General features: G+C 43.4%; 1 protein-coding gene across 1 annotated transcript; it reads left to right on the plus strand.

Moving 5' to 3' along the window:
• Positions 1-3,815: 3,815 nt before the first annotated feature.
• On the plus strand, positions 3,816-25,334 carry CYP19A1 (cytochrome P450 family 19 subfamily A member 1). Its single transcript, XM_087878237.1, has 10 exons — positions 3,816-3,905; positions 12,249-12,412; positions 14,853-15,003; positions 16,525-16,679; positions 17,476-17,652; positions 18,896-19,010; positions 20,272-20,386; positions 21,884-22,046; positions 23,476-23,717; positions 24,993-25,334. Exons 2-10 carry the CDS (start codon positions 12,265-12,267, stop codon positions 25,245-25,247), a joined length of 1,521 nt encoding a protein of 506 aa, XP_087734363.1. The 5' UTR covers positions 3,816-3,905; positions 12,249-12,264; the 3' UTR covers positions 25,248-25,334.
• The last annotated feature ends 1,111 nt before the right edge of the window (positions 25,335-26,445 follow it).

Below are 26,445 nucleotides of genomic sequence, written 5' to 3' on the forward strand. Positions count from 1 at the left end.
GTGCGAGGGGAACCTTTACCTTTACCTTATTGATTTGTGCATGGGTTGGGTTGGGTTGGTGTTATTACTAAATGGTAAGATGACTAGTTTGGAAGGAAAACCCTTTTAGGTGTTCATAGCTGAGAAGTATTTCTGGAGAAGAAAGAAAGTCCACGACTTGTTTTCATAGAAGAGAGTTTGCTCATTTCTATCACAAAAGTCCATTGTGAATTTAGAAAAGACCTAGCTCCTTTATAATGGCATTAAAAAAAAACAAAAACCCCAAGAACTTTGTTAATTCATTCAGGAGCCTACACACAGACGGAAGAATTTGTTAACATTCAGCTGGAGCTCTTTGTTGTGAACAAGACCTCTAATTATTCGGATTGTATTGTACAAAATTCCAAAGATTCTTCGGCATGAAAGGCACCGTTGGTAAATCTACTTTTATTTAAACTCATGCACACCCATCGACACACACACAGTCCTACACACAGAGAGAGAGAGAGAGACATTGTCTAGCTTTTGGACACTGACCTCATGAGATGCTTTCAAAAAGATACATTTTCCTCGTGTCCCAATGTTTTGCATACAAAATTATTTGCGTCGATAAGTAAATGCAAATGCTTAGACCGAAGGAATGTAATGCCAGTAATTATTCTGTTCGAGTGGATAATTTTTTATTAACAGCTGCTGCGCCATCTATTTCGGGAAAGTTTCTTTCCATAGTTCTGGAATGACCTTGTTGATCCAGAAGATGGGGACAATCGAACAAATGATGGGAACATTCCGTGATGCTCAACAGATGCTTGGACAAGAGATCTTTTGAAAGTAAAGTGTCCATTCAAGACAAGCCCAAACGTCCATTACTTTAGAGGCACAAGATGTCACTCTTAACTGGCTGCAGAGAAAGTCGGTTCTCTGTGATGTCAGCTTTGCAGTCCTGGAACAATTAATGCCATCTGCTACTCTCTAGGACAGTGTTTCTCAACCTTGGTAGCTTGAAGATGGGTGGACTTCAACTCCTAGAATCCCCCAGCCAGCAGCGCTGGCTGGGGGATTCTGGGAGTTGAAGTCCACCCATCTTCAAGCTTCCAAGGTTGAGAAACACTGCTGTAGGAGGTTCTGCGAATTATAAACCCAACAACATGTGGGGAAATGTGACCCAAGCAATCTTTTGAGTGGGAAAGGCAGACCCCTGTGCCTTCTCCCCCTTTCCCTCAACAATGCCTAATCACCGAGAGAAGAGAATATTTGTAGGTCAGAGTTGAGGTACGGGGGTCCTTGGTGACTAGTCGAAACATCTCAGGATATCTTGGGTGGGTGATGCCCTTCCAGTGGGGGAATTCAAACTTTTTTACTACTGGTTCTGTGGGCGTGGCTTGGTGGGCGTGGCAGGGGAAGGATACTGCAAAATCTCCATTCTCACCCCACTCCAGGGGAAAGATGCTGCAAAATCTCCATTCCCTCCCCACTTCAGGGGAAGGATGCTGGAAAGTCTCCATTCCCTCCCCAATCCAGGGGAAGGATACTGCAAAATCTCCATTCCCACCCCACTCTGCGGCCAGCCGGAGGTGGTATTTGCCGGTTCTCCGAACTACTCAAAATTTCTGGTACCGGTTCTCCGGAACCTGTCAGAACCTGCTGAATAGCACCACTGTACCCTTCCCTATTTAACTCTAATAGTAGGGAATATTTGTAGCCCGGAGTTGACCTGTGGGTTCCTTGGTGCTCTCTGAGGTTCGTTGTTCTTTTTTTACAGACATTTCATTATCCAACTAGGTAACATTATCAGTGCTAGAAGGGAGTGGGGTTTGCTCGCTATTTATGTATCAGTGGCTTGCCCTGTCAGGATTGGTGGGAGAAGTCTTGGTGGTTCCTTGATTAGGCTGTTGTTTAGTGCGTTTTTTTTTTCAAAGTTTATTTTCATTTTTAAAAATACAATACTTTACATATATACATACAAGGTTATTGCAACTAAACGTACACAAATCTGCGCCTATACTACTAATACAATCCATTTCATTTCCCTCTCTTTTCTTTCACCCAATTATACCATAAATTCCAACATTTGTAATAATCAGAATCTTTTTGGTTCCTAAGTCATTTTGTTAACTGGTCTGCCTCTGTGCATTCTGTAATTTTCCAAATCAATTGATTTTCTGTGGGTATTAATTCCTTTTTCCATTCTTGCGCGTATAGTATCCTAGCTGCAGTAGTGATGTGGAGGATCAAGTACCATTTTTCCTTAGTTATTTTGTCTGGTTTCATTCCTAATAAAAATATCTCTGGTTTCAGCTCCATATTATATCCTGTAATTTCCACTATCCAGTTCCGAACCTTGAACCAATATTTGCCTGCTTTGGGGCACGTCCACCATTGGTGGTAGTATGTCCCACAACCATTCCCACACTTCCAGCACGCCGGAGAAACTCCCGGGAACATTCTTGCGATTCTTGCCGGGGGGATATGCCAACAATAGACCATTTTATAAATATTTTCCTTGTAGGGGGTTGACAAAGTAAGTAAGGCTGTTGTTTAGTGTTTGATTGTTGGTCTGAAATGGTAGTTCCTTTTTTTTTTTTTTTAATTAGATTTATATGCCGCCCTTCTCCGGAGACTCAGGGCAGCTTACAATGCGTTAAGCAATAGCCTTCATATTTTTGTATATTTTATACAAAGTCAGCTTATTGCCCCCACAAACTGGGTCCTCATTTCACCTACTTTAGAAAGGATGGAAGGCTGAGTCAACCTTGAGCCTGGGGAGATTCGAACTTGCAATATTTGCAGACAGCTGAATGTTAATAACAGGCTTTTAGTCTGTTGAGCTATCCAGGCTCCTTGATTGATTTACTGGTTACTTTATCCAACAGACAACTTCATCAAACGGTAAACGGCAGGCACCAAACACCAGTCTTTTCTAGCACTGATTTGGTTACCAAATTGGGAATGAAATGTCTGCAAAAAAAAACAGCCAAGCTCAGGGAGCATCACAGTCCTCCTCTTCCTCTTCCTCTCCGCAAACCCCACTCCCTTTCAGCACTGATGATGTTACCTAGTTGGGTAGTGAAACCACCAAGCTCAGAGAGCACCAAGGACTCCATCATTCAATTCCACTGGCAGCTTGATGCCAAGGCAAGGAAAACCTAACTCGATGATATCGTAATCTTTTGCATTTCGCTTGTCCCGGCTAGGCATATATCGCAACAGTACCTTTCTAGTTCTGTCGTGGACCCTCATCTAAGAGCCTTGATAGTACAGTGGTTTAATGCACCCTGTTATTAACACAGCTGCCTGCAATTTCTGCTGGTTCGAATCTCTCCAAGGCTCAAGGTTGACTCAGCCTTCCATCCTTTCTAAAGTAGGTGAAATGAGGACCCAGTTTGTGGGGGCAATAAGCTGACTTTGTATAAAATATACAAAAGTATGAAGGCTATTGTTTAACGCATTGTAAGCTGCCCTGAGTCTCCGGAGAAGGGCGGCATATAAATCAAATAATAAAAAAAAAAAGACATCAAAGTTTTCATCAAATTCATGTCATCTCATCCCTTTCAAGCATCACCTTCCCTGTTCAAACAAGTTGATTGCTTTTCACCTATGGTGTTTTTTTTTTTTCTTTTCGTCTTTCTGGATTTTTTTTTTTTTAAGGCTTAAGTACATTCTGCTGTACAGGTTAAATTACAAAAAAATTATCTTTTTGGCTGCAAAGCCCCCTGACCTACGGGGGAGGGGGGAACCCTAACAACCCACCAACAACATCGCTTAGCAACCAGTCCCTTAGCAACAAGGAGTACCTCTATATAAAAAAAGATGCTACATAAAGAGTGATCGGTACAAACTCTTTTCTGATCTTTAAAAGGATAGCACCGTTAGCAAAGGTAACCGGCTACAGATGCTAGAATAAGGAAGTGTGTGCAAAGGACCAGGTAACTTTTACAACTTTTCTGGTTTATTGTGTTGCCCTTTTTTTTTATTTTCCCCCTGTGCAGGAATGAAATGAAAAAATTGATTCGGTAAAAATAGCAAAGATTTTGGGGGTGATTTGTAGACATCTTAATCTCAATCTGTGTTTTTCTCTTTCTTTCTCTCGCATCCTTGTTCTTACTCGTCTAATTTTACCTGCGTTGGCTTCAGATCATTTTAGGGGAAAGCAGAATCAAAAGTTGACTATTTCCATAACTTTTGACTGTTTAGCTTCGTGGGGCATCTGATGGCTTCTTCCAGAGGCAAACGCTTTCTTTTTCCCATTCTTTTATTTTTACCCTGCATTTCTTTACATGGGAAGGATAAAGAACTAGGGATTTTTTTCCCCCTCTATGCATCTTCTTAAAATGTTGATGAATTTCAGATGATCCAAAAAGGGAAGCAGAAGAATAATGACGGGGATCATAACAATAAAAGGAACCGCTAATATGATTAAATGAAAAGGTTTCCCATAGAACCTTCTCCAGAAGCTGACTTGGACCATGAAGGATTCTTCATTAATTTTATTTATTTTATTTCGTCAAGCATGTATTTTATGACAGATACAGGTGTAAACATAATTATAAATACATGAAAAGGATACGAATAAAAGAAAACATTAGGACAGGGATGGTAGGCACTCTGGTGCGCTTATGCACACCGCTTCCATACCTCTTAGGAATGGGGTGAGGTCTACAGTAGACAGTCTAAGGTTAAAGTTTTGAGGATTTGGGGAAGAAACCACAGAGTCAGGTAAAGCAGTCCAGGCATAGACCAATCTGTTGCTGAAGTCGTATTTTCTGCAGTCTAGTTTGGATTGGTTTACCATGAGTTTGTATCTATTGTGTGCTCTTATATTGTTTTGGTTGAAGCTGAAGTATTCATTGGCTGATAGCAGATGATTTTATGTACTATGCTTAGATCAGACCGAAGACGGCGAAGTTCTAAGGTGTATAAGCCCAAAATTTTGAGCCTGGTGGCATAAGGTATTTTGTTGCAAGCAGAGGAGTGGAGGACTCTTCTTGTGAAATATCTTTGGACTCGTTCGATTGTATTAATGTCCGATAGGCAATGTGGGTTCCAGACAGATGAGCTGTATTCAAGAATTGGCCTAGCAAATGTTTTGTATGCTCTAATTTGCAGTTCAATATTACCAGAGAAGAAGATGTGCAAGATTAGGTTAGCAACTCTTAATGCTTTTTTAGCAATGCTGTTACAGTGAGCTCTGGCACTTAGATCATTTGAGATGATCCTAGAGAAATTTTGACTTTGGAGGGATGCTCTTTTCAGACATTTTGCCTACTTGTCCAAAACTAAATGTTCGATCCTCTTTAGTTAATGGTCTTCCTGTTCCGATCCTATAGTTCTCGCATGTATCTATTTATTGGGTTACTGAACCATAATCCAATAACCTATAACTGTAACCGTAACCCAAGACAGTAACCCAAGAAATTAAAATTATAACCACGACATTCTGGCTTTTCCAAAGGTAGTTCTGCAGACCATAATAATGCCATTGAATTCCACATGTTGCATTTGATGATTTTACACATCTGCCTTGCTTCCCTTTCAGCTGATGCTAGTATAGAATAGAATAGAATTCTTTATTGGCCAAGTGTGATTGGACACACAAGGAATTTGTCTTGGTGCATACGCTCTCAGTGTACATAAAAGAAAAGATACGTTCATCAAGAATCATAAGGTACAACACTTAATGATTTTATAAAAATTTAATAAATTCAATTCAATTCAATTCAATTATAGTCACAGGGAACAAATAAGCAATCAAATCATACTAGGAAACAGTCAATATAAATCTTAAGGATACCAGCAACAAGGTTACAGTCATACAGTCATAAGTGGGAGGAGATGAGTGATAAGAACAATGAGAAGACTAATAGTAATGCAGACTTAGTGAATAGTTTGACAGTGTTGAGGGAATTATTTGTTTAGCAGAGTGATGGTGTTCGGGGGAAAAACTGTTCTTGTGTCTAGTTGTTCTGGTGTACAATGCTCTATAGCATCGTTTTGAAGGTAGGAGTTGAAACAGTTTATGTCCAGGATGCGAGGGGTCTGTAAATATTTTCACAGCCCATTTTTTGACTCCTGCAGCATACAGGTCCTCAATGGAAGGCAGGTTGGTAGCCATCGTTTTTTCTGCAGTTCTAATTATCCTCCGAAGTCTGTGTCTGTCTTGTTGGGTTGCAGAACCAAACCAGACAGTTATAGAGGTGCAGATGACAGACTCAATAATTCCTCTGTAGAACTGGATCAACAGCTCCTTGGGCAGTTTGAGCTTTCTGAGTTGGTGCATTCAGTGACTATGAGAGAGAGAGAGAAAACACCCCTTCTATGCAAAAGCCAAAGAAAACTTTAGCTTTGTTCAAGTGGCATTTACAAAACCGTAACACACTTATTATCTCCTAAGCCAATGATTATTGCACTCTAATGTCTATCTCAGCCAAATAATTAAGAAGGGGCGTTTGGGTTGGGGTTGGGTTTCTTTGAGTGCCTGTTTATTCCTTTTGGCTGCAACAGCCAACTAGACAACTTATCTGGAGGTTGTTTTTTTTTAACTCGAAAAGACAAATAGGGAGATAGTATGCAAAGGAAAGGCATCTTTTAGAAAGGAAAAAAAGACAGTTTCTCCTTCTCCCACGCTCCCCTCCCCAAAGAATTAGAGGTAGATATTTGCCAGATGATGTTTCTCCTCTAATGAGAGCATGGATTTTAGTGATGTTGTGTTTTTTTTTTCCCCCCTAGGAAAATTTCCGTTCAGCTAACAGCCCCCAGTCCCCACCCTTTTTTGCTTCAGTAAGAGGTGGGACGCTGAAAGAACTAAAGTACCCCTTCATTTTGGGGAAGTCCTACTTCATAGTGGCTTTGTGATCTCTTTTGGAAAAGAGTCTAAACTGTTGCAATTATTTGTGCTTCAGAGATTGGAGGGAGGAAATTATCACTGGGGAAATGATATCTCAAGCTGGGGAGGCAAGAATGCCTCCAGCTGTAGGTTTCTCTCTCCTCTTCCTTCTACTCTTTTTGCCTTCTTTCCTTGGAAAAGCTGTTATCATTTTTCCTTCTTTTCTATTTCAATTGAACTGGAGGGTTTTTTCCCTTGCACTTTTTGCTTTGGTCCCTTTCTTTTTCTGTTTTCTTCCTTTGTTTATATTCAGTGGCATTGGTTCAGGGGTGAAATCCAGCAGGTTCTAACAAGTTCTGGAGAACCGGTAGCAGAAATTTTGAGAGTAGTTGGGAGAACTGGTAGCAGAAATTTTAAGTAGTTTGGAAAACCAGCAAATACCACCTCTGGCTGGCCCCAGAGTGGGGTAGGAATGGAGATTTTGCAAAATCCTTCCCCCAGGAGTGGGGAGGGAATGGGGATTTTGCAACATCCTTCCCCCAGGAGTGGGGAGGGAATGGAGATTTTAGATTAACCTTCCCCTGCCATGCCCACCAAGTCACGCCCACAGACCCAGTAGTAAAAAAATTTGAATCCCACCACTGCATGTGATGGTTCCTTCGGGCCTCGAGAAATTTTGGCAGGACATGTACATGAAGCAAAGGACAGGCCAGCTCTGTCCACATAGAACTTGCTCGTTTCATGAAATTTCCTGACAGCGCTTTGAATGAAGATATCATAAAAAGATACACTCGAGTGAGTGAGTCATTTCCATGTCTTCCTGAAGCTAATGCACCGAGTGGACCTACCTAAATCAGGAGAAAACTGGCCATGAAATTGTTTTTGCTGCTAAATAATGACTTCCATATGTGTGGGTTTGCATTTGTTGCAGTGGCAATTTAGACCTTGAATAACATATTAAGTGTTGACCACACAGGATTGTATTAGCTGGATTTTCTTGAACATTGATGCCAGTTAACAGAATAGAATAACAGAATAAGATTAGTTGGAAAGGACCTTAGAGGTCTTCTGGTCTAATTCCCTTACTCAAGCAGGAGATTTGCTTATTTATTTATTTATTGGTTCGATTTATATGCCGCCCTTCTCCGGAGACTCAGGGCAACTTACAATGCATTAAGCAATAGCCTTCATACTTTTTTGTATATACCTGCTTAGTAGGGCTTTCAGGGCCCCCCTAAGCGGTGTTCTTTTTTATACAAAGTCAGCTTATTGCCCCCACAATCCGGGTCCTCATTTTACCTACCTCGAAAGGATTGGAAGGCTGAGTCAACCTGGAGCCTGGTGAGATTTGAACTTGCCGTAATTGCAGTCAGCTGATGCTACTTAATAGCATTTTAGTCTGCTGCGCCACCAAGGCTCTTTTCCTTGTACCGTTTTGGACAAGTGGCTTCAGTCCAGTCTCTTTTCTTTCAAGTTGATATTCTGATATTCTCTTTCAAGTCAACCTCTTCTCCAAAGCACCTGAAGGCAGGAGAAGAAGCAACGGATGGAAACTAACCATGGAGAAAAGCAACCTACAATTAAGGAGAAATTTCCTTTCAGTTAGAACAATTAATCAGTGGAACGACTTGTCTTCAGAAGTTGTGAATGCTCCAACACTGGAAGTTTTTAAGAAGATATTGGATAACCATTTGTCTGAAGTGGCATAGGGTTTCCTGCCTAAGCAGGGGGCTGGACTAGAAGACCTCCAAGGTCCCTTCCAACTCTTGTCATAAAACATGTATACATGCATGTTTTAATTCAGACTTTCCAATGAGATAAAACTGTCTTCTTTCTTTATCTTTTATCTTTATCTTTTATTAGATTTGTATACCGCCCTTCTCCTTTCGGACTCAGGGCGGTGAACAGCCAAAATAAAAACATTTGTACACAAAAGTTAAAATAATTATTAAAAATAATTAAATGAAATTTGGCCCATAATTTAAAACATATGAATTAAAAATCAGTATCAAACGTTAAAACCAACATGGAATCAGGCCAGCCCAGCTAACTGAAAAAAGTAAGTTTTTAGGGCCCGACGAAAAGTCCGGAGGTCTGGGATCACTCGTATCTCTGGGGGTAGATCGTTCCAGAGGGTAGGTGCCACCACAGAGAAGGCTCTCCCCCTGGGGGTCGCCAGCCGACATTGTCTGGCTGATGGCACCCTGAGGAGGCCCTCTCTGTGGGCGCGAACCGGCTGGTGGGAGGCAATTGGTGGCAGAAGGCGGTCCTGTAAGTACCCCGGCCCTAAGCCATGGAGCGCTTTAAAGGTGGTCACCAACACCTTGAAGTGCACCCGGAAGTCCACCAGGTTCTTAGTTCTCAGCTAAGTTCTCAGCTAAGTTCTCAGCTAAGTTCTCACTAGTTCTCAGCTAAGAACTTCTTAAGTTCTTAGCTGCAGCTCACACTTCCATTTGTCGCATTTCTATTTGTTAAATATTTTCAGGGTAAACTTTAACTTCATCTTCCTATTTATCATTATTATTATTTATTTATTTTTATTTGATTTATTTGATTTGATTTGTATGCCGCCCTATCTCCATAGGACTCAGGGCGGCTCACAACAATTAAAATCAAACCAGATAAAAACATATTAAAATACGATTAAACGTATGTTAAAACTCATTAAAATAATCGAAACCCCATCAGTCCAGGCTGGGCTATTTAAACAGCCATGTCTTTAGTTCGCGGCGGAAAGTGCGAAGGTCAGGGGCCGACCGGAGCCCTAGGGGGGAGTTGATTATTATGGGGCAACTTAGAGTCCCACTTTATGGAGGACAGTCCATTTGAAGATAACATTTCTGCAGAGGACAAGATGCAGATTTTTTTAAAAAAATGTCCTGCCCATGATATGGAGCCAACCTTAAAAACTATAGTCAAAATAAAAAGGAGATATGGTACTGCCTATGTAAGTGAGCTGCCCTGCAAATCAATAGTTCAATGACCATGTACAATGTATATTAGGTGTCCTATCTAATCTCCTGATGTTCAACTTCCTCTTTATCAATTTCGCTGTCTACAGATTCAGACTCAGTTTCCTTCTTATCAGTTTTGCTGTCCTCAGATTCACATTCAACTTTCTCCTTATCCGTTTCACTGTCTTCAGCCTCAAACTCAACATCTCTTCAAGGAAAGGGTGACTCCTGGACATCCTTTTAAGTAGATGACCACTTTCTACAAACATAGAATATGTAGCTATCATTTGAATCATAGAATCTTAGGGCTGGATGGGACTTTGGAGGTCTTCTAGACCAACCCCCTGAATCTTATCAACGTATACCGAGTTTCATCCTTCAGACTAAGCCATAAAAGCATCCCACCACATCCTTGCTTTAAAGTTCTGCAAGTCGTATGAACTGGGTCTATATTGTAGCCAGGGGTGGGTTCTAAATTTTTTTACTACCGGTTCTGTGGCCGTGGCTTATTTTGTGGGTGTGGCTTGGAGGTCATGTGACTAGGTGGGCGTGGCTAGCTGGTCAGAGTCATTTCTGGAAGGTCCTTGCACTTACGACCAGTCCTCGCACTTACGACCCGACTCATTTGTTTGCTTTTAACACTGATCAGCTGTAGGACGGCCCTTTGAAGCCCCGTGGCAAGAGTTTAAACAGTTTTTTTCCCCTCTAGTCATCAGCTGGGACTCAGGAGGCAGCAATAGATTGGGGGTGGGACCAAATAAAAGGTAAGAATAACATGGGCGGGGGGGAGAACCGGTTCGGTGACGTCATATCGTCACCGCTACCGGCTTGGCCGAACCGGACCAAACCGGGAGGAACCCACCACTGATTGTAGGATCCTCACATACATACATACGCATCACTTTTGATTATATCGTTCAATAATCTTCCGTTCATTTTTTTTTTCTACCATAAAAGTTCTTTGGAATTGCCTTTCTTTCCAAAACCATGTCTATAAAATAAATGATCGGCAATTGAAACTTTCTCCTAGCCAAACACGTAAGATTTTGCTGGTCTGAAACACACCCAGCCATAGTCATTTCTCTGAATCATCACCATGGATCGTGTACACACTCGCAGTGTCCATTTCTTGTGTATTTTTCTTGCGATGTGCCCTTGACTGCATTGCAACCATTCCGGAAGTAGTGAAACGGTCCAAGAATTTGATTCCTTCTCCACTGATAATTTAGGGCCGTAGATCAAAAGATAAGAAAGATCATACTAATATTCATGTCTGTTTACAGTCTCCTGTATCTAACTGAAGGTTGTCAGTTTTGGACGCCAAAATTGACTTATTTAAAGGCATCAGGGGCTGCTCTGGAAACAGCGAACGACCGGCCTGCCATGCCTCTGCCAGCAAAAATGGAGCTCCGTTTTCACTGGCAGATGGTTGCAGGAAGCCGTTGCAGTCAAAAACAGAGCTTGGGAGCCTCCTTTCGCTGGCAGGGCGCTCGGGCCACCAGAGGTGCCCCCAACATGAGTGAGATCGAGCTGGCCATGCCCACCCTGGCCATGCCCATCCCAGCCCCCACCCCTCTGAGTTCAAACACAATCTTGATGCGGCCCTCAATGAAATTGAGTTTGACACCCCTGGTCTCTGTCATAGGATCTAGTTTCCTAAATTCCGAGCGATTGTTCCATCAGCTTTGATCGCAAACTTGCTTTCCATTCCCGAAAGTAGTAGAGATTTTAGAGGATCCAATACTCCTCCATAGATTTCTGCAATGGTATGAAAAAGTGATCAAAAATGCTGCTCTCCCACTTTCTTCTAACAGAAGAGGAGGGGGAAATTAAGATGAACAGAAACCTGTCCCATGAGCAAGAAGAACATCTAAGCTAGCATTTTCCATGCCTTCCTTTCCACCCAAATCACCCCACAAATGAAGTCTCAGAGCAAAAGCTGCAGAGAAGTGCCTTAGAATAAGTCATCCTGTCTACTGTATTTCTCACCCAGAAAATGGACTTGGAAATAGACTGTCTCAGAAATCCAAGGACATTCTCCGAAATCTAGCCACAGATGTTCAAAGTAACCCTGTCTAAAAAAGATGGAGTTGAGGCTTCAGTTCACAGCAGACGTTAATTTCTTTGGCTCTGGTTGACAACCTTGGCACCATCTCCTAGGTCTACCTTATGACGGTCATTCAAGGTTAATGAGGGAGATAGGAACGCTCCATCGGCACGAAGTTTTTTCCAAGCAACCTGGGCCCTCCATAACCAAGGTCAGCAATGTTTTGGCTTGTAGGACCAGTGAATCTTCTCCACTTTTGTTTTGACGTTGCTTGTGTCATCTAATCTGAAGCTCTGCCCTTGTTATAAAACATAGCACATCGCGGAGCAGGATTCATTAAGTGGCAGGATCAACAAGAGAGGAGACAGATATTGGCCGAAGCTGGCTCTAGAGCTCTTCAGCCTCTTCCACACTTAAGACACTTTCTTTGCATTTCTACCCACAGCTGAACAGGGGACAAAATGCTTCTGGAAATCCTGAATCCGATGCAGTATAATATCACCAAGGTGGTCTCCGAAAGCGTCCCGACAGTAGCTACTCTACCACTCTTGCTCTTGATGGGATTCCTTTACCTGATCTGGACTTGCGAGGAAACATCTTCCATACCAGGTAGGTTTTTTTTTTTTTTAAACAGAATGACAGAGTTGGAAGGGATCTTGGAGGACTTCTAGTCCAACCCCACCAAGTTTCAAATGGTGGACCAAGGGAAAAAAAACCTTCCTATTTAAGGAAGAACTAAGAAAGAATAGGGGGCGGCGTGACTCAAAATAATATTTATTTTATTTTATTTTGGCTTATGCATCACACCCTTTCTAAAGGCTTGGACCTATCATGAGAAGCTATGAGGATTTGCTTTGCTCAGTGTTTTTACTTTCTATTTGTTTTTTAAAAATTATCTAACGAGTGCAAGTGACACTTGGGTGGCATCCAACCGATTTCGTTCGGGTTCAATCCACTCCTTGTGTTTTATAAACCATGATTTGTGGCACCGCATGTTTTGTGTGAACCCAGCTAATGCTAGCTTTTTCAACAAGCTGCGGTCAAACCAACCACCGTTTTGTACAAGGTATAAAGCCAGAGATGAGATTTAAAGATTTAAATTTACATGAGATGTAAAGATTTAAATCTTTAAATCTTAAATCCAGAAAGCTGCTGTGGCTTTTTTCTTTTCTTTTCTTTTCTTTTTCTCAATAGGAGAGCAAAATAATTTTAAACAGCTCTTTCAGGAACGCAAAAGAGATTACATTTTAAAGAGTTTTTAAACATCTGACTCTTCACATTAGCTGTATTTGCGGAACAAATTTAATCTGATTCTTTAAATGGGGACATTAAATTGACAAAGCATTCTACGCTCGGTTGATGCTATAGGATACTTCACATTATTGTTGACTCTGGTTGACTCAGCCTTCCATCCTTTCAAAGGTAGGTGAAATGAGGACCCAGACTGTGGGGGCAATAAGCTGACTTTGTATAAATATACAAAAGGATGAAGGCTATTGCTTAACGCATTGTAAGCCGCCCTGAGTCTCCGGAGAAGGGCGGCATATAAATTAAAGCAAAAAAAAAAAATTTATTGCGCGCCTCTAATCTCCTACAGTGATATGCTATCAATTCTTATACTCCCTTTGTGCGAGTAATAGGCAGAGTGGTTTTATATGGGTCTACTCAGGAATAATATAAGGCTTGTTCTTGGGTAAATGCCCCTCCTTACAGACACAGCTTTATATGAAGATGGATTCCCACTGAAGTCAATGAAACTTATTTCTACACAGATATTAATTAGTGACTTGGTCTTAAAAATATTTATTTTGCACTGAGCATCGACTCATTGGCCGTACTGAAAGATGAAGGCAGTACCCGCAAGCCACGGTGCCAGTCAAGTCTGGCACAAATTGTGGGTTTTTGCACCTCTGGTTAAATCAAATTTGCAAGCTGGACTCCCGGTGTTTTTCAACCTTGGCCGCTGGATAATGTGTGAGATTCCAGAATTTCCCCAGCCAAGCATAACTTGAAGATGTGTGGACTTCAACTCCCAGCAAGCCAGCTGGGGAAATTCTGGGAGATGAGTCTACACATTTTCAAGCTGCCAAGGTTGAGAAACTCCGGGATACCCTGAAGACTGTTTTTTGGGGGTTTGGTTGTCTTTTTTTTTTTTAGCCTGAATTATATATGCACTGGAGGAAGAATAGAATAAAATAATCCCTTCCTTCCTTCCTTCCTTCCTTCCTTCCTTCTTCCTTCATGGCTACCTTCCTCCCTTCCCTCTATTTTTCTCACCCTTCCTTCCTTCCTTCCTTCCTTCCTTCCTTCCTTCCATCCTTCTTCCTTCATGGCTACCTTCCTCCCTTCCCTCTATTTTTCTCACCCTTCCTTCCTTCCTTCCTTCCTTCCTTCCTTCCTTCCTTCCTTCTTCCTTCATGGCTACCTTCCTCCCTTCCCTCTATTTTTCTCACCCTTCCTTCCTTCCTTCCTTCCTTCCTTCCTTCCATCCTTCCTCCTTCCTTCCTCCTTCGCTGCTACCTTCCTCCCCTTCCTCCCTTTCCTCAATCCTTCCTCCCTCCCTCCCTTCCCTTCCTTTCTCTGCCTCCCTTTTTTCTATTTTTCCTTCCTTCCCTCTATGTTTCTCACCCTTCCTTCCTTCCTTCCTTCCTTCCTTCCTTCCTTCCTTCCTGGCTACCTTCCTCCCTTCCCTCTATTTTTCTCACCCTTCCTTCCTTCCTTCCTTCCTCCTTCCTTCCTCCTTCGTTGCTACCTTCCTCCCCTTCCTCCCTTTCCTCAATCCTCCCTCCCTCCCTTCCCTTCCTTTCTCTGCCTCCCTTTTTTCTATTTTTCCTTCCTTCCCTCTATGTTTCTCACCCTTCCTTCCTTTCTCCTTCGTTGCTACCTTCCTCCCCTTCCTCAATCCTTCTTTCCTTCCTTCCTTCCTTCCTTCCTTCCTTCCTTCCTTCCTTCCTTCCTTCCTTCCTTCCTCCCTCCCTCCCTCCCTCCCTCCCTCCCTCCCTCCCTCCTTTCCCTTCCCTTCCTTTCTCTGCCTCCTTTTACCTTTCAGGGCCCGGCTACTGCATGGGACTCGGCCCCCTTATTTCCCACGGGAGATTTCTCTGGATGGGAGTGGGCAGCGCCTGTAATTATTACAACAAGATGTACGGAGAGTTTATGAGAGTCTGGATCAATGGAGAAGAGACCCTCGTCATTAGCAAGTAAATCTTTGTTCTCTATCAATACGGGGCCAAAGGGGCAATAATAAAACCTGTGAGATCCTTCCCTTGCTCACTCGATTGAACTAACTGTAGAACGAAAACTGCACTTTTCATCCCTTAATTTCCCCACCTGCAATTTAACTGCTGATTTTTCGGGGGGGGGGGTTCTGTTTAAATGATGGCGCTGACATTTTTAAGCTTCTATCGCCCTCTAAAGGGAATTCGGTTTGGTGGCTGTCTGCAGCTGTCCAAGCACAGATGCCAAGGAGCCAATTTTCTAGCTCATCGGAGCACAGCAAAAGAGTCAGATGTATTTCTCATTTTCGTTACCTTTGTCCATGACCTACTCTGGGTGGACAAAGAAAACCCATGCAAGTTGGAGAAGGAAGCAGGTGGCAGGTTTAGCCAAGAGACCCTTATTGGAAGGTTGACATCCTTGGACGATCAGAATATGCCCTTTTCAAGGTTGCCCTTGAAAAGAATTTTGTTTTAAAAACTGGCCCTGAATTGGCTCTGGGTAAACTTTTAGGTTGCAATTTGAGGTTCCAGTTGTTGCATCTAAAGCCCTACATGCAGGGGTGGGCTTCAAAAATTTTAGCAAGGGGTTCGCTGTCTGGTTGCTGGGTGGGCGTGGCCATGGTGGGCGTGGCCTAGTTAGTCTCCTGCACCACGGTGAGGGGGGGACATTTTTGCCCTCCCTGGGCTCTGGAGGCTTTCTTTGAGCCTCCGGGAAGGTGAAAACAGACTCCCCAGGCACTGGAGGCTCTCTGGAAATGGCCTCCATTTCCATCCTTCCCAAACTTCCAGTAGACCCGTTTTTCACCCTCCCCGAGCCTCCACGTGCGCCCTGCACTTACCTGTATCCAAAACCGGCTGTGTGGGGACTCCTGTGATGAGCGCCTAGTTTACCTTGGGGAGTGAGACCTGAGCAAACAGACAAGAGTTTGTGATGAAAAGTCTTCTTCTTGTTGTTCTTCTTCTTGTTGTTGTTGTTCTTCTTCTTGCTCTTCTTCTTCTTTTCTTCTTCTTTTTCTCCTCCTCCTCCTCCTTCTTCTTCCTCCTCCTCCTTCTTCTTCCTCCTCCTCCTTCTTCCTCCTCCTCTTCCTCCTCCTCCTTCCTCTTCCTCCTCCTCCTTCCTCCTCCTCCTCCTCCTTTCTCCTCCTCCTCCTTCTTCCTCCTCCTCCTCTTTCTTCCTCCTCCTCCTCCACCACCACCACCTCCTCTTCCTCCTCCTTCTTCTTCCTCCTCCATCTCCTCCTCCTCCTCCTTCTTCTTCTTCTTCCTCCTCCTCCTCCTCCTTCTTCCTTCTCCTCCTCCTCCATCTCCTCCTCATCATCTTCTTCTTCTTCTTCCTCCTCCTCCTCCATCTCCTCTTCCTCCTCCTTCTTCCTCCTCCTCCTCCTCCATCTCCTCCTCCTCCTCCTCCTCCTCTTCTACTTCTTCTTCTTCTTCTTCTTCTTCTTCTTCTTCTTCTTCTTCTGCTTCTGCTTCTGCTTCTGCTTCTGCTTCTTCCACATCTAGATCATCCAGCATGTTCCACGTCATGAAACATGGACATTACAGTTCCCGGTTCGGCAGCAAGCCTGGTTTGCAGTGCATTGGCATGCATGAAAACGGAATCATCTTTAATAATAATCCAACTCTCTGGAAAGAGATCCGTCCATTTTTCACAAAGGGTAAATATATCAAGTTGGGTCTTCCCACTGTGACTCTGCCTTCGGGCCTGTTTCTGAACAGAAGTATGTAAGGAGAATGAGAAAGAGGAAGAATATTATAGGGGTTAAAGCAAACTTGATGGATAGACTTTGGAGCATGGTTAGTTTTTACCATTAGGTAAAGTGAGATAGCCAGCAAGTTAGAGCTGGACAAAATCTTTTTTTTTTTTTTTTACAAGGAAGGAGAACAAAGTCACCAATTCAAGCACAATGCAGGTCTTTATGGCACTCAATGGGTCATAATAGTTTTTCTTTCTTCTTATATTTGAGGCAAAGATATATAATGAGATGATAATTAGCTGGCCTGTTTGTAGGTAGACATGTTTGCATGAAGAGAAGAGAATATTTGTAGCTCGGGGTTGAACTGTGCTGTCTGAGCCTGAGTTTTCTTGCAAACATTTCACTATCCAATGACGTAACGTCATCAATGCTAATAGGGTTAGCTCAAACCTCACTCCCTTGTAGCACTGATGATGTTATCTAGGTGGGTAATGAAATGCCTACAAGAAAACAACCAAGCTCAGAGAGTACCAAGGAGCCCTCAAAGATGCCTGTTTTATTATTTTTGATTTAAAACTCCATTGCATAACAATTATTTTAATTTTATTTTATTAGAGATGAAAATATGTCCTTTTTCTTAACCCAGGCAGCAATTGTGGCCCGTTGAGTGTCAGTTAACCCCAAGCAGCAAATCCATCTTTCTATAAATAGAAAGCTAGAGAGAGTAAAATAATCAAGACATTTGTAAAAATTTCAGCCCTTTCTGGACCGGGTCTTGTACGGATGATAGCCATCTGTGTCAAATCAACAATTGCACATCTAGATCCATTGGAGAAAGAGACCACCGAGTTGGAACATGTCAACACCCTAAACCTCATGAGACGCATCATGCTTGACACTTCAAACAAGCTTTTTCTTGGCATCCCTCTGGATGGTAATATACATGTAATATTTTCTCACGGGATCTTCTGAAGTAGACGTGAATCAATGGTGGGTTCCACGCGATTCCGCCCGGTTCCGCTGAGCCGGTAGCAACTGGTTCTTTGTTCGGGAGCTGCCTGCCACCACTTTATTCTTACCTTTTATTTGGCCCCGCCCCCAATCTATTCGCTGCCTCCTGAGCCCCAGCTGATTGGCTAGAAGGAAAAAAACTGTTTAAACTCTTGCCACGGGGCCTCAAAGGGCCACCCTACAGCTGATCAGTGTTAAAAGGCAGTATGGTGGTAGACCTGGACCTCCAAAAACAAATGAGTAGACCAGTGTCTCCAAAAACAAATGAGTAGACTGGTGCCTCCAAAACAAATGAGTAGACCGGTGCCTCCAAAAATAAATGAGTAGACCGGTGTCTCCAAAAACAAATGAGTAGACCAGTGTCTCCAAAAACAAATGAGTAGAACGGTGCCTCCAAAAACAAATGAGTAGACCGGTGCCTCCAAAAACAAATGAGTAGACCAGTGCCTCCAAAAACAAATGAGTAGACCAGTGCCTCCAAAAACAAATGAGTAGAACGGTGCCTCCAAAAACAAATGAGTAGACTGGTGCCTCCAAAAGCAAATGAGTAGACCAGTCCCTCCAAAAACAAATGAGTAGACCAGTGCCTCCAAAAGCAAATGAGTAGACCAGTGCCTCCAAAAACAAATGAGTAGACCGATACAGCTCTGCAAGCAGTTAAAATCCTGCTAGACCAGTACCTCTATTAAATCCTAAAGAATTGTCACATGACCATCAAACCACGCCCACAAAATAAGCCACACCCACGGAACCGGTAGTAAAAAAATTTAGAACCCACCCCTGACGTGAATGCTTCTTTAATCAAAACTGCTGAAGACAAACGCAGCAGAACATTCATTGAGCGTGTAATGAATGCAGGATGCTTGTTGGGAGGACCAAAAAAAAAAAAAGGATGGGAGAAGGGATAAAAGGAATCCTCTTTTAGGATGTATGGGTAGTGGTTGCTCCTGAGATAGCTTCCGGCCTCCAAGAGGCTTCTCTGGTGTTAAGTCCCTTTGTAAACCCTGGAAAAGATGGCCAGGATTGGCAACAACAATGTCATGATGGAATAAAAATTAAAGTCTGGGGGACATCCATAAAAGACCTGATCAATATAACATTAGTGTTCCTTTTCAAACTTGGATTTATAATCTGGACTCAGAACTCTCTCGTTCTTGTGTTTTTAGAACATGCCATTGTGCTCAAAATCCAGAACTACTTTGATGCTTGGCAAGCACTTCTCCTGAAACCTGACATCTTCTTTAAGTTCTCCTGGTTCTACAAGAAGTACGAGAAGTCTGCGTAAGTAGCACAGTGGGGGGGTAATGTGACTTATTATTTCTGTCATGGCCTGTCAACCGCCAGCCCCTCCAGCAGCCGAATCAGAGGAGGAGGAGGAGGAGGCATGGGAGTCAGGGCCAGCATCAACGCAACCTGAGAGCTCTGAGGGGAAAGAGGGAATGGAGCTGTTAGAGAGAGAGAGAGAGAGAGAGAGAGACAGAGAGAGAGACAGAGACAGAGACAGAGACAGAGACAGAGACAGAGAGACAGAGAGACAGAGAGAGACAGAGAGAGACAGAGACAGAGACAGAGACAGAGAGAGACAGAGACAGAGACAGAGAGACAGAGACAGAGACAGAGACAGAGACAGAGAGACAGAGACAGAGACAGAGACAGAGACAGAGACAGAGACAGAGACAGAGACAGAGACAGAGCCTGGGCCATCCGTCAGCCCTCAGATGGAGAGTCAACAGTCCCCAGGTCTGGAGGTGACTGATGAGGAAGAGGAGGAACATCCTGACGCGCAGATGCACAGAAAGCAGAGGAGAGGAGAGCAGTGGAAATCTATGGGCCGGTCCTTGGGACAGAAGAGCCACTGCTGCTAGCGAAGCCCCATCCTTGCTCTGGGGATAAAAGGCAGGGGGCAGAGATGAATAGATGTGGCAAACAGCTATTCATCTCCCTGTCGGATGGACTTGTTAGCCTGCGGTGAGAGAGAAACTTTTGCCGGGGCTGCCGACGCTCCTAATAAAGGAATCTTTGAGTTCACTTCAGAGGATTTGTCGTGTTTGGGGAGCTGGGTCAGAACAATTTCATATTGCCCTGTTTCAATATTAATGTTTGAACTCTATTTCTCCAAAATATGGCCTCATCGCTGGATGACGGGATGAAGCAGAACATTCAATGATATTTAGTGATGAGCTAGATGTCAGCATTCTGATGCTGCCATAAAAAGACGAGGCTTGACTTTTCACTTACTTATTTTCTCTGTAGATAATATCCCCTAGGAGATGGGATGGGAGGGGGGAACATTCCTGTGGGGTGAGGTCAGAAGCTGGGGAGACTGACTTGGAAGATGGCCAATGAGAAGATGAGAATTGGGGAACGGAAAGGGAAGGGTTTGGGGGTCAGAGGGTTAGTATCGGCTACGACGAAGTCGGGGCCAGATCTGTCGTACTCAGTAAATGGAATATTTCAGCAAAGATTAATTGTTTGGGAGTGCAATTTATTTGAGATGACATCGAAACCTGACACTAAAACAATTTCTCCTTTTTTTTCCCAGGAAAGATCTGAAAGAAAGCATCGAAACCTTAATTGAGCAAAAACGACAGAAGCTTTCCACCACCGATAAACTGGAGGAACATATGGATTTTGCATCAGAGTTGATTTTTGCCCAGGTAATCTGGATAGCATTTTCTTCCTTTCCAACACTGGGGAACAATAACAGAAATCAGGAGAGAAGTTGATATTTTATCAACTTTTTTATATGAGGCAAAAAGTGTCTACGGGTACTCCTTGACATATGACTTATGACCGGTTGCTTAGCAACCGTTTGTAGTAGTGACAGACCTATCAGGGGGATGCTTACAACCTGGATTTGAAGTTCTGATGGTTAGCCCCGTCCCCCCCAAGGTCATGTGACCACACTTCAGGCATTTGGCAACCTGGCTGCATTTACAGTGGTTCGTTTGCAGTGTTCTGCAGTCATGTGACTGACTTTTATGACATTTTTGCCAAAAACTGACATTTACTATGGCCTTCAGCAAAATCACACTCGTGACAAACCCTCGGCTCACTTCACGATTGCAGATTCATGGTGACTCACTTAACAACAAATACCAGAAAGCTCCTAAAATTCAGTTTGACAACCATCATGAGTTACAGCTGTGATGGGCAGGCTCCGTTCCTGTTGTAACTTGAGGACTGGCCTGTCTTCAGTAGTGCCTACATAAATTAAGTGGAACTATTTCATATGATCTGCTACCTGATCCTTTTAACTGGAGGTACCATCATTGAATCTGAGACTGCCTTAAGGTCTGTGTGTTCTGACGTAAGCTTCCTGAGTCAGTAAAACACACGAGTAGTCCCAAAAAAACTCTTTTATTGCAACAGCTGTGAATTCTGTTCATTCACAGATGAGTCCCAAATAGTTGTAAAGAGTCCTTCAGGATAAGGCTGATAATCACCCACCTTTATCTCCCTTGACACGCTGCCAAAGACCTACTTGGCAAAGCCACACGGAGTCCAGAATCAAACAGAGCTTCAGACTTTAAACTGAACAGGATTAACAATGTTGCTTCCTGCAAAGGCCCACGTGCCTTTGCTCCTCTTTTAAGGCTTATGGGAGGGGCCAATCATCTCCAAGCCCTACTCCCGAGTCGTCCCTTTTGTTTTAACTGTTCTTGCCTTCTGACAGCTCTGCGCATGCGCGCACTGGGAACAGGCTCCTCTTTTTCCCCTGCCTCGCTTAGGTCTGACTCTGGAGGCTCAGGAGGCAGCGTGTACTTCCCAGATGGCCCTTTCTCTGCCTCCGATGCAGAGCCCTCGCCTGAGCCTTCCCCAGACTCCAGGACTGGCCCATGGTCCTCAACAACCTCCTCACTGTCCGACTCTGCTGCCAGCTCCTCAGGCCGCTGGCAGACCATAACACTGTGGACTTCAACTCCCAGAATTCCCCAGCCAGCCATGCTGGCTGGGGAATTCTGGGAGTTGAAGTCCACAAGCCTTGAAGTGACCAAAGTTGGACATCTCTGTCCTATTGCTTCCATTGCAAGGCAAATTGCTCTACAGGCTTTGGCTTTCCAATGTTGTGATGCCACATTGCACCGACGGGAGTCCAGTGTCACACTAAATTTAAGACGGATACACCGGCCCTGCCGGCTTTGTTTTTGCAGAACCGCGGTGAGCTGACGGGCGAAAACGTGAACCAGTGTGTTCTGGAGATGCTCATTGCTGCCCCCGATACGCTGTCGGTGACTCTCTTCTTCATGCTGGTGCTGATCGCAGAGCACCCTCAAGTGGAGGAGGCCATGATGAAGGAGATAGACACTGTGATGGGTAAGTATCTGGCGACTCCAGCTCTCAATTGGAAAAACGCCTATGTGAAGTAGCTTCCATTTTAACACTAGTTTAATCTGTACAGTTTAATGTTTTAATTATTATTTTTTTACTTGTTTTATAACTTGTAAGCCATCCGGGAGTCACTTTGTTGGGAAGATGGGTGGCATAATAAAGATAGATAGATAGATAGATAGATAGATAGATAGATAGATAGATAGATAGATAGATAGATAGATAGATAGATATAGGTAATAGATAGATAGATAGATAGATAGATAGATAGATAGATAGATAGATAGATAGATAGATAGATAGATAGATAGATAGATAGATAGATAGATAGATAGAAGAGAGAGAGAGAGAGAGAGAGAGAGAGAGAGAGAGATGATTGATAGGTGGGCTGCTGCCGGTTTGGACCGATTCGGGTGAACCAGTAGATCCAACCAGTGGCTGGGCCTGCCCACCCGCCGTGGTGCTTTCATGTCCTATATAATCACTGCCACACACGTGCTCACATTTTTGGTTCTGGACAAACCGGTTGTTACAGTATGTGACACCCACCTCTGGATGGATGGATGGATGGATGGATGGATGGATGGATGGATAGATAGATAGATAGATAGATAGATAGATAGATGTGTGAGAGAGAGAGATACAAGAGAGAGAGAGATATTAAATTAGGTTAGGTTAGGTTAGGTTAGGTTAGGTTAGGTTAGGTTAGGTTAGGTTAGGTTGGGTTGGGTTGGGTTGGGTTGGGTTGGGTTGGGTTGGGTTGGGTTGGGTTGGGTTGGGTTGGGTTGGGTTGGGTTGGGTTAGGTTAGGTAGATAGATAGATAGATAATTTGCCTGTATCCGAAACAATGCAGATGTTAATATAAGAGACTATTTGTAGCCCAGGGTTGGACTTTGGGGTCCCTAACGCTCTCTGAACCTGGTAGTTTTCCTGCAGATATTTCATTACCCAACTAGATAACAGCATCAATGCTAGAAGAGGGTGGGATTTGCAGAGAGGAGGAGGAGGAGGACTGTGCAGTCCTTGGTGCTTTCTGAGCTTGGTGGTTTTCTTGCCGACATTTCATTACCCAATATCATCAATGCTAAAAGGGAATGGGGTTTGTGGAGAGGGGGGAGAGGAGGAGGAGGAGGAGGAGAGGAGGAGAAGGAGGAAAACAGTGGGGTCCCTGAAGCTCCCTAAACCTGGTGGTTTTCTTGCAGAAGTTTCATTACCCAACTAGATAACATCATCAATGCTAGAAGGGAATGGAATTTGTTATCTATTTATATACTAACAGCTTGTCCTGTCGGTGTTGGCGGGAGTGTTCTCGGTAAAACAAACAGTTAAACAATGCCAACATCTTCCAACCATTCCTTACGTAAGATCGGCACACAGATCTCACCTGCTTCCTCCTGGTTTCCTTCTCACAAGGTGACAGGGACGTCCAAACGGAGGACATGGGGAAGCTCAAAGTCGTTGAGAACTTCATCTTGGAGAGCATGAGATACCAACCTGTGGTGGACCTGGTCATGCGCAAAGCCTTGCAGGATGATGTGATTGGTGGCTACCCCGTGAAGAAAGGGACCAACATTATCCTGAACATCGGGCGCATGCATAAGCTGGAGTTCTTCCCTAAGCCCAACGAATTCTCCCTTGACAATTTTGAAAAGAATGTAGGTATTTTCTCTCTTGCTCTAAACATCACTTCGTGTTTTGTTTAGGAAATAAGACTCGACACGAATGCATTGTGGGTAAGCACTCGGACGCAAGAGAGGGAGGCTCTTTGTCCAGATAATACAGATAGTCCTGGACTTAGGACACAGAACTGAGCCCAACATTTCTGTTGCTAAATGAGGCCGCTGTTACATGAGTTTGTCCCCATTTTACAACCTTTTTGCCACTGTTGTTTAGTAAACCACTACAGTTAGTAACACTAACTTCCCAACCGTTGGTAACACTAACTCCCCAACCATTGGTAACACTAACTCCCCAACTGTTAGTAACACTAACTCCCCAACCGTTGGTAACACTAACTTCCCAACCGTTGCTAACACTAACTCCCCAACCTTTGCTAACACTAACTCCCCAACCGTTAGTAACACTAACTCCCCAACCGTTGGTAACACTAACTTCCCAACCTTTGCTAACACTAACTCCCCAACCGTTAGTAACACTAACTCCCCAACCGTTGGCAAAACTAACTCCCCAACCGTTGGTAACACTAACTCCCCAACCGTTGGTAACACTAACTCCCCAACCGTTGCTAACACTAACTTCCCAACCGTTAGTAACACTAATTTCCCAACTGTTGGTAATACTAACTTCCCAACCATTAGTAACTCTAATTTCTCAACCATTGGTAACACTAACTTCCCAACCTCCCAACACTAACGCTAATACTTACTGGGAAATTAAGTGGATCTGGCTTCCCCACTGAGTTTGTTTGTCACAAGGTCGCAAAGAGTGACCAAACAACCCTGGGACACTCCAGCTGTCATAAATACGAGTCAGTTGCCAAGCGTCTGAATTTTGATCACATGACCATGGGGATGCTACAAGGGTCATAAGTGTGAAAAATGATTTTAAGTCATCTTTTTCATGCTATTGTAACCTGGAACCATCATTAAATGAACTGTTGTAAGTCAAGGATTAGCTACATCTAGTTCTCTGCCTTGTCCACCAATCTCACAAAATGGGGTGGAACTCCAGCCAAAGGAGAAAAAAAATCTATAGGACCAGGTCATAAAATTGAACGTGACTTACTTAACAACTGCCTTGCTTTAGCAATGGAAATTTTGATCCCAATTGTGGTCCTAATTTGAGGACTACCAGTGTTACATTTTGATGACTCTCAACTGCCAGGCTCATCAGGCAAAGTGAGTGGCCTAAAGAGGAAGTAAATAAATTGTTAATAAGCTAATTTTTTTTTGTTTGTTTGTTTAATGTAGGTCCCCCATCGCTACTTTCAGCCTTTTGGCTTTGGCCCACGCGGCTGCGTTGGGAAGTTCATTGCGATGGTCATGATGAAGGCCATCCTGGTGACCCTCTTGAGAAGATGCAGCATCCGGACTCTGAAAGGCGAAGGTCTGAACCACATTCCCAAAAACAATGACTTGTCTCTGCATCCCAATGAAAGGCAGCCGCTACTGGAAATGATCTTCACACCAAGAAAATCCCTGGGCAAGAACGATCAAGATAAATAAAACCCGATCCAAGCTCAGTTTGCCAAGATGATCCCAGCCATATTGGATTGGTTGGGTGATGCTAATAAAATTCAAAACTCTCACTCACCCAAGGTGCATCGATCTATTCTCCCAATGAAACGTTTCTTTATGAAACCCAACAGTTTGCTCAATTCAAGTGGCCCATTGGTAGAACTCAGGCTCAACACAACGGATAATATTTGTACTGTTGTTAAGAATAATCGTGCTGAGGAGGACCCATAAACACCTTTAGAATTTATTCTGCACATACAGAATTGTGACATATTATTCTGGAAGAAGTCAAGAAGAACTCCAGATTTCTGCATGTCTACGGAGATGAATTGGGCCATGCAGCAGCAGTGGCTGATACAGTAGCTTCTGTTATTATTCTTCCATGCTCGTGTCCATTAGGAAGTAGAAGCGGAGTAGAATGATACAGTTTATTCAGAGCAACAGACCCCTGTTGCACTCTCAAGAAGATGCAGTAAGTATCTCCATTCTACATCAAGTCCTCCTGAGTCCCTCTATGGTACAACAAAGCAGAACAAGCAAAACTGGCTGTCTTTGTGACTTCTGATCATAAATGGAGCCTACAGAGGTTTCAAGGATTAAATTCCCTTCTTTTTGCTTTTTAAGCTCAATCGCACAACCCTTTTACAGAAGTGGGACCACGAACCAGGTTAATAAGAGCTGGTATCTCCTGTAGCTAGTCTTTTCCAGCCTCCAGCCTCTCACTCTATCACTTTTAGCTGTTCCATCTTACTACCCAACACAAAAATGCATTAGCTGATAGACATGCACTAGATAGAACAAAAGTGGCCAACTGGTGGAACTCAGGCTCAACACAAAGGCTAATATTTGTACTGTTGTTAAACAAAATTTAACAACAGTATTTTATGGGTCAGGAGGACCCATAAACACCTTTAGAATTTAGACAACAATTGACCAAACTTTGGTTAACCAAACTTTGGTTAAGCTAACCCTGAGGAAACATCAAATGCAAACATAGGAAATGAGTGATTCCGCATCGGCTGTCTTTGATCTAGAAAGCTTATAAAATTGCATTATGCGATTGTACGAAGCATTTGCACGCATGATGTCTTCAGCAACGGTTCATCTTAATCACGCCTGGTTGAAACTTGGAAACCTTGGATACTGGACTTCCATTCTGAAAATCCCCCAGACATGATAGCCACAG

Source organism: Pantherophis guttatus, chromosome 13, assembly GCF_059756535.1.
Source record: "Pantherophis guttatus breed Tessera chromosome 13, ASM5975653v1, whole genome shotgun sequence".
NCBI classification, from domain to species: domain Eukaryota; kingdom Metazoa; phylum Chordata; class Lepidosauria; order Squamata; family Colubridae; genus Pantherophis; species Pantherophis guttatus.

Bases quoted from the DNA above. Each gene is read 5' to 3' on its own strand.
- CYP19A1 (XM_087878237.1), top strand. From the start codon at position 12,265: ATGCTTCTGGAAATCCTGAATCCGATGCAGTATAATATCACCAAGGTG. The intron at 16,680-17,475 runs GTAAATATATCA...TAAAAATTTCAG, and splicing joins CCGTCCATTTTTCACAAAGG to CCCTTTCTGGACCGGGTCTT. The intron at 22,047-23,475 runs GTAAGTATCTGG...CCTTCTCACAAG, and splicing joins GGAGATAGACACTGTGATGG to GTGACAGGGACGTCCAAACG.